Here is a 13,679-nt window from a genome sequence, read left to right on the forward strand (position 1 = left end):
TATGATCACCACATAGATCAAAAAATTAAAATGCTTCAGTTCTTTGAATTATGATGCAATAGCCTTTACCATTTTGAACTTAGCATTTTACATTTGCATAGTCTTTGATAAAAAGTCAGCCACCTGCCTTCCTACCTTTCCTTTCCTCCTCCCCCTTGAAGGTCTTAACATAGTAGCTCTGCTTTCAGTTCAATTTCTAATATTTTATGGAAGGAAGAGTCATGTCTCATTTTTAGGTGAAGATAACTTTTTAAAGATGAAGATTTTCTTTTCTCATTACACTTTCAGCTTTTTTTTAGCCTTAAGAAATAATTGGCTGTCTTGCATGTTGAAGAGAGCAACATGTCTGCCTTTATAGAAACATTCAAGGTCTGAATACCAAATGAAAGAAAGAATCCTGCATTTTCTTAATGAAAGGCTTTATATTTTTGCAAGGTCAAAGCCATTTGACCTCTTCTGGCAAACAACTGTATTTATTAATTCTTATGAACCCAGTGTCATTTTGATCTCTGATGATTAATTTGGAATGTAATCATTACGTATGTAAAGACCACACTTGCAAAGTATCCTAAATTGACCTTGACAAGTGTGCGCTCCTGTTCTACTGTAGTGTGTTTGCAAATGTTGGTGCCTGTTGACTAGTTTGCTGTGTACTTTGCTCCTGAGGTTAGTCGTTGAGAAGAGCATCATATCTGCTAGGTTTGAAACTTAAGGAATAGGAACAAATTACTGCAGATGCTGGAATCTGTACTGAAAACAACAAAAGCTGGAGAGCAAGCTAATGTTTCAAGTCTAGACGACTCTTCGTCAGATCTCTGCATTGTAAGGGAATAACATTGAAATGTTTATCAATTACATTCTTTGTGGCTATCAGTAAAATATTAATGTATATATTGGTAGATAAAGAACATAATAAACCAGAAGTCACTGGAATGCCTAGCAACGAGGAATGTTGTATTTTTCTGACATGTTTATATGTATGATTTTTCAAAAAGTGCAGCCCTATGAATGATCAACTGTATTATCTAAATATCCAGTATAGCTCCGGTAGTGCTCGTGGGTGAATCCCAGGGTCTTGAGCATAAAATGTAGTTTGACTTTACCAGTCTAACACTTGGGAGTCTTTTGGAGATCTGTTTCATTAAACTGAAATTCCATCTGCACCCTCAGGTGGGCTTAAATATTTAATTTCAGGGAAGTTTTCTGGGCAATATTTATCCCTCAATCAACATCATTAAAGCATAGTATCACATTTTCATTGTGTAGTTTGTGTGACCGTGCTGTCTGAAATTGGCTGTCATACCACTCAATATATTGATTATCTTTAAAAATAATGTATTCGCTGTAAAGCACTTCGGTTTACCTTGAAGTTGTGAAACAAAAGCTATAAATTTAAATCATTTTTCAAGAGTTTTATTAAAGTGAGCATTGGGTGAAATCTGATTATTAGTTCCTGAATAATATTTATTTCTCAATCTACATCATTAAAACATATTACTTGTTCACTTTGTACTATTTGTGGAACTTCACTCTGTACAATTTGGATATTATGTTCCCTCCATTACACAATATTGCATTTCAGAATTGTCTAAAAGACAGTTTGTGATGTGCTGAGGTTGCAAAAAGTGCTATGTAAATGAAAATCTTTTATTGACAAAACTGTTTTCTTTGCCTAAATCATTAGTTGCTAGTGGAAAAATTGACTGATACTGAAACCCCGAATCACAGCTTGTATATTTTGTTTTAAAGCTTGAAACTTATTTTATCTTTGGTGGCATTATTTTGCATTAGTGACATTGAAGTTAAAGCGCTTTAAGTCAATAATTATTCTTTCTTTAGGGATCGACCCCTCTACCTTTGCATACAGGCACAGACGCAGAAGAGTGTGGACAGTAAGACCTGTTGAAATTGCTACATCTAATTTCACTGATTAAGATTCAGTCATTTTTGTATTATCTGGGTGCTAATTATAGTTTTTATACTTTGTCATAATTGTTAAACCTACAGAACATTGGATGCTATCTGATGAATAATAGACTGTGGCCCAGATCTTCTGTTCTCTGGCTAGTCACGGACTAGACGTACACTGAAAGATGTGCATTGGGACTTTTTATGAGTGCTCACACATTGATTATGTGGAAATTGCTTTGGAAGTTTACATTTTCGATGGGCATTAATCCCCAAAAAGTCCACAAATCTGATTGAGTCTGAGACTTCGGAGGATTGTAACTCAGCTTTATGGTTAGCCAGCAAATGTCAGAGGAATTAGAGCTGCTGTTGGCAAACTATGAAATTGAACCCCAACTCCAAATTCTAACTGGACACCCTTTTCCCCAATCGCTTCCATGCCACTCCCCTGGTGACCACCCCCCCGCCCCCCCATCCTCTCACTTTCTGTGTCACATGTACTCTGTCACCCACTTATCACTTGATATCCCTCACCCACCTATTTTTTCACTTAACTTCTTGCATTAGTTGTCAGAGTGGCTTTGGAACCTTTAAATGATTACTTACTGGCTGCCATCCCCATAAAAAGGGGACTCATCATGGCCTCCTGCGCTCATCAGCGCTGAGTGGATTTCTAGCTGGTTTCCTACAATGGAGGACAGACCAGATTCTGAATGCTGTTGTAATGGTCACTGACAGGTAAGTGAGCAATCTTTAATAAGATTACTGTCAGTCAGGTGTATTCTGATGGTAATTGGAAGATCTGGGTCTATCTTGTATTTAGTAAGTAGATTATTTCTGTTGATCTTCAGAAATGTATATTGTAAGCTAATTTGTAACTGGTTATTCTCCCCTCTAATTTTTCCTTATATGAAGTTATTAAGTAGGATGTGATTCCATGGGGTCAGTCGCCACCATGTACCTTGCACAAATAATTGTTTTTATATAACCCTGACCATGAGTGTCAGTGGGCCATTTCCAAGAGGCCATAAAGACTTGTCCTAATTCTCTGTGTACATGCATTACACTCTCTGGAGTATCGTTTACTGCTGATTTTCTACTTTACCTTATTAAAGCAGTGGTTCTCGTGCTAGTTTTGTGTCCACGTCATTTTTGTTTTGCCTGGCCCCTGACTTTACCGCCATTGTCTGGCTGACTTAATACAGAAAGGAGCTAAATCTGTCTTTGGATCACCTACTCACTACATAGGTCTGTGGTGGAAGGACTGTACCTATCTTTTAACATCTCGTATTAATTCAATTAAAATGAAATAGAACTGCATGTCGGACTAATGAGTAATGAAATACTGGTTTTAAATCTTGGAAAAAGACTGAATTGTTCATTTTAATGCAGAACCAATGAGATATTAAAATTTGGGAAGCAAAGTAGATATTTTAATTATGTGAACTTGTCTACTTGGGTGTTTCTGAGATGTTTGAAGATGTCACAACTGTCAAGATACTTATTTTGAGCAGGAACCTGGTTTTGAACATAATATGTAAATTATTTAAATTTGTTAATATAGAGTTATAAATTTATTGTAGGAATTGCACTTTCATTCAAGTTTTTATCTTGCAGACCTGCTGATCAGTTTCTGTTATGTTTTGTTTAGCAGGTCATTGTTGAGTTTGATTTTTTAAAAAAAGTCCTACTGGTGGTGTTAATGAAGTAGATTGTATAGTAACCTTTACAGACATGTTGAGATCACTTTGAAGCGTTTTTAGGTGTTTTGTTTTACTTGCAGTTATTTTGCTATAATAAACCTTCCATTCCAAGAAAACAATGTGCACCAAGTACAGCTGATTTGTTTTCATCTCAGGGGCTGTAAACAGGATCAAAGAGATTATTGGTGAAGCATTAGCAAAAGAAGCCATCAAACAGCCACTTCCACCTGTAGTGACATCTACTGCAAGGAGTAGTCCTATGGCTGCACACAATTCTCCATACAACTCTTTGCCCCAGTTACAACCAGGGGTATGTATGGTTTAGGCTAAACAGAATGTTGGTTCGCAGTTGTGTTGGTTAATCTTAGTTACAGAAGCATTTGTAAATGAAGTTACGCATTGCAGACTTGGGATAAATATTCAATAAAAATATAAAATTACAATCTAGTAATTTAATTTTAATGGCTTTATCCTGATCTGACTGTGCTGATTAATAACTGTAATAGTACTCTATTTCCAGATTTACAAAAGACAATAATCTGTTAAATTGGACACTATTTAAAGCATATTTTTGCTAAATGGTTGATGCCCATATTGTCATTGAATTGGAGAACAAATGGTTCAGCCTCATTTAATAGGGATTTTAAAATTAGACCTGGTAGGATTCCATTCAGACCTGTTTACTTGCCTTCTGCTTGGCTGAAGCTGTAATCGTTCTGTCTTTGCATCTTTGTGTTCACACAAACATGAAGCTCTATCTTAAAGTTTAAAATTTCATATTTAGAGACTATTGTCTTTAAACATCTGAATTAAGTTCAGATAGGTTTAAAGCATGAGCATAGCAGAATTCCTGAGCACTTCCAGGTTTGCTGTGACACTGAACTGTGACTCAGCAATCCCATGTACATTCCCCTGACTATTTTTAGTTGCTGCATAGTCTGTTGAGGTCTTAACTCTAGGTGTGGCAAAGTTGGTATCTGTGTGAAATTCAAATTTCAGTGTATTGACAATAAGTGATCACTATAAATCTGCCCTTTATCAGGAATTAAATGTGTATTTTTGATAATTTTTTTTTAAAAATGTGTTCTCTAAGAAAGACCATTGGTCTTATATAGTGAAAAAATCTTGTTGTGTCTAGAAAGTGCCTGCAAACAATCTGATGAAAAGCAGAATTGCCATTGTCTTGAAACACCAAAATCTGGCAAGTATTTCAATAACAACAGCTTTTCTCACACTTTTCATTCAATAAAAGCTTCCTATGGCACAAGACAGGTGAATTCTAAAACCAGATATGAAACAGTCATATAAGATAATGTTAGGTTAGATGACCAAAAGCATGGTCCAGTAGGTAAGTGTTATGGATTATCTGATTAATGTTAATGCAAATTACTATGAATGATACGTTAAAAGTTTTGCTTTTATGCATTATACACAATATAAGAAAAGGGAACACATTTGAAATTAATTCAGCAATCAAATAATTCAATTAAATTCTAAAAGCAATCTAATTTCAAATCAACAGTTAAGTTTTCCATTTTAACCCTGTTTTTAATTGTGTCTTTGAGAGAGCAGTTTGCATTGGTGCGAGTGCCTTTCTTATTTGACTTTGTTTTGGACTGTGGTGTTCAACTCCTTCCTTGTCTGCCACTTTGCTTCTTATGATCCAAGCAAACCACAAAACGAAATGTTGAATTGGTGACGATAAACTTATTCAATAGAAAACTTAATATACTGGAAATGTTTAGCAAGTAAAGGAGCATCTGTGGATACACAACAAAAGGTTCTGGCTGATGACTTTTTGATGGAACTGGGTGTATTTTGAGATTAAACAGTTTATAAGCAAGCGCATAGCTCAAAGAGGGAGGTTGGGAAGAAAAGTAGTGATGAAAACAGTAAGAGATTCTTATTGGATGGAGCGCAGTGCATCTTATATGACAAAAGATATGAAGATGTAAGACAACAAAGGGTGACAATGGAACGATAAGGGCCTCGAATAGGTATACATTTTTTACATTTCAACAGGTAAACTTTTTCCCAGAATCTGCTGTCTGGAAAAAATGTGAGCAGTAGTTATAATCTAAAGTTGTTGAAATGAGAATCTTATCTGATAGGTTGTAAAGTGCCTGATTGAGAAATGAGGTGTAGTTTCTCTGGCTGTTGTTGAAATAATGAGGATGGAAATTAAACTTCAGTATCTAGTTAGTATTATTGTACAGGAAAACAACTTTGGATTTTTAGAATGGTCAACCAGGTTTGTGTGTCGTATCTGAATTAGGCAATATTTTGGGTCTGTTTGACCACAAGTTGAAACAAGATTTCAGCAAATCTTTTATTGGTTTGTCAGTTTGATGTTTTATTTATTGCTTTAACTTTCTGTCTTAATTTGTTGCTGTTCGCGCTTGTGTAATTCCAACAAAATCCAACTAGGCAAATACAGTAATATGAAGTGTGGTTCTATGACTGCTGTTAACATCAGCCTGTGACTGGCTACGAGGATGTGGGACATAAGGAGGAACTTCATCACTATTGTTCTGTTAAATGCACTTTGGTTTCCTTGAAGATAGTTTTTTTTGGAATGCTATAATGCGTTGTAATTTCTATAGATTCTTGCTGGAAAGCTGGTTCGTGACGCATTAAACACAAGCCATTGGTGTCATAGTTTGACTCCCATACCTACTGAGGTATGAAGGCCCCACCTTCTCAACCTCACCTCTTGGTTGAGGTATGGTGTCCCTCAGGTTAAACTCATCAACAGGTCATCTTTCTTTAATGAGAGAATAACCTTTGATCTTCTAGGGTTATGGTGAATTTCACTTTCATTTATATAACTTCATTAAACCATAAACCTGTCAAAGGAGCATGAATATTTTAAAGTTTTCAGGTTGCTATTATGGTTTCAGTTTAGTTGGCTCCCAACAAAAATTAAGTTAAATTTAAATGCTTTGTATCCATATTCAAAAGTACAGTGAATGTTAAGTATATTTATGATTGGCATAATACTGCATTCTGAAATGCATTTTTGTTTCTGTTTACAGATGCATTTTGTTCAGGACAAAATCTTTGTAGGTCTCGAGCATGCTCCTCCGAATTTCAATGCAAAAGAAAAAGTGGAAGGTCCAGGAGGGTCTTTCCTGCACCATATTCAAAATGAAACAGGAGCCAAAGTTCACCTCCGAGGTAAAGGGTCAGGGTTCATTGAACCAATGTCTGGAAGGGAGGCATTCGAACCTATGTATATTTATATCACGTAAGTCAATTTTTCACTTGAATAAAATTATTGAATAGAAAAATGGCTAATGCTACTAACTTCAGAGGAAAAATACTTTGAAATTTATCAATGATGTTGTATCTTAGCTTATTTATTTTATTAACAAAATAATATTCAGGTACTACAGAATGTTGAGGAATATTATTCCCAATAATACTTATATCATTGATTTGAATATAGATTGGCTGTAAATTTCTACAGAGCTTTTGAAAATTCTTGCTGAAAAACTGGTGGGAAATTAGCAGAATTCCCAGGAAATTGTAAGAATGACTACCCCCCCCCCACCTTTTTTGCACCCGTTTCACAGCAGCCACTATTAAATCCGATTGGTGGTGTCTTCATGTTACTCCTAAACCTGGTGTTTAAATCTGGAAGCTTCTTGATTTATTTCATCAATGTAACTTCACACATATTTGTCCTAGGCCCTACCACTTTCAGCTGCTTCATCAAAGACCCTCCCTCCAGTAAAAGGTCAGAAGTGGGGATGTTCACTGATGATGGCACAATATTCAGCTCTATTTGTGACTCCTGAGATACTGTATAAGTGAGTGCCTATATGAAACAAGACCTGGCCCACATCTAAACTTAGGCTGATGAGTGGCAAGAAATATTCATGCCAACAGCAGTGACTGTATCCAACAAAGGAGAACCTAACTATCACTCCTTTATGTTCATTGGCACTACTGCCCCCTATCAACACCCTGAGGATTACCACTGATCAGAAAATGAACTTGACCAAACATATAAGTAATTCGGTTACACCAGCACGTCAGAGGTTGGGGATTCTGCAGCGGATTACTTCCTGTCCATCATCTATAAGCCCCAAGTCAGGAGGGAAAGCGGCAATGACCTAGTGATATTATCTTTATACTATTGATCCAGAAACTTAACCAATGTTCTGGGGACCCGGATTCGAATCCCACCATGGCAGTTGGTGAAATTTGAATTCAAAAAATAATTTTTAAAAATCTGAAATTAAGTATCTACTTATGACTCTAATCCATTGTTGATTGTTGGAAAAACTCATCTGGCTCAATAGTATCCTTCAGGGAAGGAAATCTGCCACCCTCACATGGTCTGGTCTACATGTGACTCCAGACCTATAGCAGTGTGGTTGACTCTGAAATGGCCCAGCAAGCCACTTAGTTGTATCAATGGCTATGAAGTCTCAACAAAGAAATTAAACTGGATGGAGCACCTGGCATTGACTTAGGCACCAGAAAAGGCAAAGGCAGAGATAGCACAGTTCTCCTACAAACACTTCAGGGCTAGTGTCACAATTGGGAGGGCTCAAACAACAGCCTGACATAGTCATACTCATGAAATCATATCTTGCAGGCAGTGTTCCAGATATCGCCATCACTATCCCATTGTCAGGACATATCCAGCAGAAATTGTGGCATAGTGACATACATTCAGGAGGGAGTTGCCTTCAGAATCTTCAGCATTGATTCCGGACTCAAGTCTTATGACTTCAGGTTAAACATGGCAAAAGAAACCTTGCTGCTTACGTTGTAACCGCCTCCCTAGGCCGATGAGCCATTACTGCCCCATGTTGAATTACATTTGGAGGAAGCATTGAGGGTGGCAAGTGTGCAAAATGTACTCTGGAGGATTTCACTGTCCACCACCAAGAGTGGCTTGGCAGCAGCACTGCTGATTAGAGCTGAATGGTTCCTAAAAGACATTGCTGTTAGACTTGGTGTGTGGCAGGTGGTGAAGGAAAAACATACTTGACCGTATCCTTATCAATATGCAGACTGCAGATGCATCTGTCCAAGGCAGTGTTGCTAAGACTGACCACTGCACAGCCCTCGTAGAGATGAAATCTTCACGTTGAGACACCCTCCATTGTACTGTGTGGCATTATCACCATGCTAAATAGGAGAGAAGTTGAACAGGTCTTGCAACTCAAGACAGGCCTTTAATGAAATGCTGTGTCCCATCAGCAGAATTGAACTCCACAATCTGCAACCTCATGGCTTGGCATATCCCCTGCTCAACCATTACTATCAACCTGGCATCTTCAGCTGCTTCATCAATGACCTTCCCTCCATCATAAGGTCAGAAGTGTACACGTTCACAGGTGATTGCACAGCTTTCAGCACCATTCATGACTCCTCAGATACGAAAGCAGTCCATGTTCAAATTCAACAAAATCCGGACCATAACCACTCTTGGGCTGACAAGTGGCAAGTAATATTCATACCACACAAATGTCAGGTAATGACCATCTACAATAAGAGACAATTTAATCGCTGGCTTTTGACATTCAATGGCGTTACCACCACTGAATCCCCACTGTCAACATTCTGCGGGTTACGATTGACCAGAAACTCAACATGACTCACCACATAAACACAGTGGCTACAAGAGCAAGTCAGAGACTAGGAATACTGTGGCGAGTAACTCATTTCCTGACTCCCTTAAACCTGTCTACCATTTACAGGGCGCAAGTCAGGAGTGTGTTGGAATGCTCCCTACTTTCCTAGATGAGCTCCAGCAAGACTGACGAAGCTTAACACCATCCAGGTCTACTTTATTTGGCATCCACTCCTTTAATCATCTGTGCTCAGTAGGACCAGTATGAACTGGGGATGAGGCAATAACCTAGTGGTATTATTGCTAGACTACTAATCCAGAAACACAGCTAATTTTCTGGGACCTGGATTCAAATACCACCATGGCAGATGGTGGAATTTAAATTCAATAAAGAATCTGGATTAAAGAGTCTAATGTTGACCATGAAATCATTGTCAATTGACATCAATAATGCATCTGGTTCACTAATGTTCTTTAGGGAAGGAGATCTGTTGTCCTTACCTGGTCTTGACTACATGTGACTCCAGAGCCACAGCAACATTGTTGACTCTAAACTGCCCTCTGGACAATTAGGGATAGGCAATAAATGCTGGTCTAGACAGAGATGCCTACATCCCATAAGTGAATTTAAAAAACTGTCTACAAGATGTACTGCAGAAATCCACCAAAGATCCTTAGACAGCGCCTTCCAAATTCACGACTGCTTCCATCCAGAAGGACATTTGCAAGCGATACATGGAAACACCTGCAGGTTCCTCTGCAAGCCACTCAGCATCCTGACTTGGAAATATATTGCCATTCTTTCAGTGTTGCTGGGTCAAAATCCTGGCATTCCCTCCGTAAGGGTATTCTGGGTCAACTTATAACATGTACACTGCAACGGTTCAAGAAAAAGCTCATCATCACCTCCTTTAAGCTAACTAGGGACAGGCGATAAATGCTGGCAAGCTAATGCTGCCCACATCTCATGACTGAATTAATGCATTAACAAAACCATGACAAAGCTGTCTGATTGACTGACAAACCATTGATCATCTTCAACATTCACTCTGGGAGTTACCGGTGTTGGACTGGGGTATAGAAAGTTTAAAAATCACACAAGACCATGTTATAGTCCAACAGGTTTATTTGGAAGCACTAGCTTTCGGAGTACTGCTCCTTCATCAGCTAGTTGTGGAGAATAAGATTGTAAGACACAGAATTTATAGTAAAAGTTTACAGTGTGATGCAACTGAAATTATATTTTCAATATATAATTTCAGTTGCATCACACTGTAAACATTTGCTATAAATTGTGTCTTACAATCTTAGTCTCCACAATCACCTGATGAAGGAGCAATTCTCCGAAAGCTAGTGCTTCCAAATAAACCTGTTGGACTATAACCTGTTGTTGTGTGATTTTTAATATTCACTCTCTTTACCTCCTAAGTTGCACGATGTGGCACTTTGTACTGTCTACAAGATGCACTGCAGTAGCTTAGCAAGGCTCCTTTGAACGCATCTCCTGAACTTAATACCTTTCCCACCTAGGAAGACAGGCAGCAGATACATGGGTGTACCAATAGTTTTGCTTTCAATGTCTTTTTGTATTATTTTGCAAGACTTTGGGTCTCGACGTCTGAGTTGGAACTATATTGCTCTTCTTTGCTGTCAGTGGGTCAGCAACTTATTACCTGACATCACTGTGGGTGTTCCTGAAACCCAAGAATTGCAATGGTGCAGGAAAGCAGCTCACCGCTACCTTCTCGATGACAATAATAAATAAATAAATGTCGGCCCTTCCAGTGTCGCCCTTATCCCATGAGTGAATAAGACAATTACAGTCCTTTAGGTGAGAGGTTGAATTGACGCTTCATTTGCTCATTTAGGTGAATGTAAAAGATGACCAAACCTGTTTAATTAAAAGCAAACAGTCTTCCACGTAGCTTGGCCAGCATTCATGCTGCATTTAATCCCATCTAATTGTCATTTATCTTACTGACTTTTGTGTTTTTGTGGGTGTTGCTAGCAAGGCTAATGCTTCTTGCCCATATCTAACTACCCTTAAACTGAGTGGCTTGCTAGGCTCTTTCAGAGGGCAACTAAAAGTCAACCACATTGTTGTGGTCCTGGAGTGGCATGTGGAAGGCAAGCCAGGCAAAGACAGCAGATTTCCTTCCCTCTAGGACATTAATGAAGCTGATGAGATCTTACAGCAATCAATGATAGTTTAATAGTTGCCATTACTGCTACTAGCTTTTAATTCTAGTTTTATTAATTTAATTTTAAATTGCATCACCTGTCCTGATGGGCTTTGAACTGTTATATTGTACTGTAGCTGCCAGATTTCTCTGCTGAAATTGTAAGCTCAAACTTGAAAATTAATATTCAATATCCTTGACATATGTTACTCTATTTGTTGCCAAATTTGTTTTTATTTTTGCAGTCATCCTAAACCAGAAGGTTTGGCGTCAGCAAAAACACTTTGTGAAAACTTGCTTCAGACAGTGAGTAAACCTTGTAATTTTTAGTACCAAGATGAGAAAAACAAAACCTCTTGAGTGACTTTGGAACTCTGCATCAGAAGGCGGTCAAAACAGGGCCATTAATTATTTTCAAGGCAGAGGTAGGTAGATTCTTGTTAGGCAAGGAAATCAAAAGGATATTTGGGATAGATGGGACTCGGAAATTTGGAACCTAAAGAGATCACTCGTAATCTCATTGAATGATGAAGCGTGCTTGTGGGGTTGAATGGTCCATTTGTCCTATTTTGTATGTTTTGTATATATCTGGTAATCAGATTGTCCATGACATACTGAATTGCAAGAGAAATAGTTAAGAACTTCTCAAGTAAATTTGTTGGTTGTATTTTGTTACTGGCTGATAACAGCATTGATTCAAAAATAGGTGATTTTCTTGTGGTGAAAAGGCATGAGGTTGGACAGGATACATGTTGAGTAAGTGGGTGAAACTCAGGCATAAGTAAGGGATGTGTGATGTCCACTTTGGCAGGAAGAACAAACATGCAGAGTTGATAAATGGAGAGCAGTTGTAGAGTTCTAGGTTGTAAGGGGATCATTGTGTTTGGGTGCATGAGTCACAAAAGTTAGTATTCTGATGCAGTAAGAAAGAAAGCTCATAGAATGCTATCCAGATTATGAAAGGAATTGTACATAAAAGCAAGGATGTTATGCTTCAGTAATGCAGGTATTGATGCATTTTCATTTCATACTGTGTGCAATTTTGCTCTCATTTGAGGAAGAATGTAAATAAATTGAGCTAGTTCAGAGGAGGTTTCCCTATTTCCCTAATCTGTCGTTCATATCTGCTTTTCTGTTTATGCTACCAAAGAGGATAACCTCACATTATGTTTCATCTACCATGCATTTCCCCACTCACTCAGCTTGTCTAAATTACACTGAAAATTCTCATCACAGTTCACCTCCCACAGAGCTTTGTGATATCAGCAAACCTGGAGATAGTGCATTTTGTTCCCTTAACAAAATAATGAATATATTTCATGAATAGCTGGGGTCCAAGCATTGATCCCTGTGGTTACTCACTAGCCAATGGCTGCCAGCCAGGGTGGGGAAGACCCATTTTTACCTACTCTTCGTTTTCTGTCTGTCAGTGAGTTCTCTATTAGTACACAACCCCCAATCCCTTGGGCTTTAATTTTACATGTTAATTTCTTAAGTAGAACCTTGTCAAAAGCCTTCTGAAAGTTCAAATAAACCACATCCACTGGCTCTCCCTTACCAACTCCACTAGTTAAATCCTCAAATGATTCCCACAGATTTATTAAGTATGATTTCCCTTTCATAAATCCATGCTGACTCTGTCTGATCCTATCATTGTTTTCCGAGTGCTCTGCTGTAAAATCTCTTATAATAGAGTCCAGCATTTTCCCTATTGTCAGTGCCAGGCTAATCTACCTTTAATTCCGTATTTTCTATCTTCATTTTTTTAAATAGTGTGTTTACAGTAGCTACCCTCCAATCTATAGGAACAGTCCCAGAGTCAATGGAGTCTTAAAAGGTGACCACCAGGAGCCACTTTCTTAACTAGTGCGGGATTTAGATTATCAGGCCCTAAGGCTTTTTAGCCTTTAATTCAATTGATTGTCTCTACACCATTTTCTTGCTGATACCAATACTGATTTCCTTCAGTTGCTCCTTCTCACTAGGCCATGTGTTCTCCAATGCTTTTGTGATGTATTTGTGTTTGCCTTTGTAAAGACAGAACCAAAGTATGTATTTAATTGGCAGAAAGTGAGGACTGCAGATGCTGGAGACCAGAGTTGAAAAGCGTGGTGCTGGAAAAACGCAGCAGGCCGGGCAGCATCTGAGGAGCAGGAAAATCGACGTTTCGGGCATAAGCCCTTGTTCAGGAATGAGGCTGGTGTGCCAAGCGGGCTGAGATAAAAGGTTGGGGGGAGGGAATTTGGGGGAGGGGGACTGGGAATACGATAGGTGGTGAGGATGATAGGCCGGAAAGTC

General features: G+C 38.3%; 1 protein-coding gene across 3 annotated transcripts in view; it reads left to right on the top strand.

Annotated features, from left to right (window-relative positions):
- Positions 1-1,621: 1,621 nt before the first annotated feature.
- The window catches only part of LOC122558517 (KH homology domain-containing protein 4-like), a 42,922-nt gene continuing 30,864 nt past the window's right edge, over positions 1,622-13,679 (top strand). The window contains exons 1-4 of one of the 3 annotated variants that reach the window (XM_043707194.1): positions 1,622-1,892; positions 3,767-3,921; positions 6,647-6,858; positions 11,627-11,687. In XM_043707194.1, the coding sequence (XP_043563129.1) occupies positions 3,871-3,921; positions 6,647-6,858; positions 11,627-11,687 (324 nt within the window). In that variant the 5' untranslated portion in view covers positions 1,622-1,892; positions 3,767-3,870. The remainder of the gene's footprint in view (positions 1,893-3,766; positions 3,922-6,646; positions 6,859-11,626; positions 11,688-13,679) is intronic. The other 2 variants (XM_043707213.1, XM_043707202.1) reach the window with 2 other exon arrangements.

This window comes from Chiloscyllium plagiosum, chromosome 2, assembly GCF_004010195.1.
Source record: "Chiloscyllium plagiosum isolate BGI_BamShark_2017 chromosome 2, ASM401019v2, whole genome shotgun sequence".
NCBI classification, from domain to species: Eukaryota; Metazoa; Chordata; class Chondrichthyes; order Orectolobiformes; family Hemiscylliidae; genus Chiloscyllium; species Chiloscyllium plagiosum.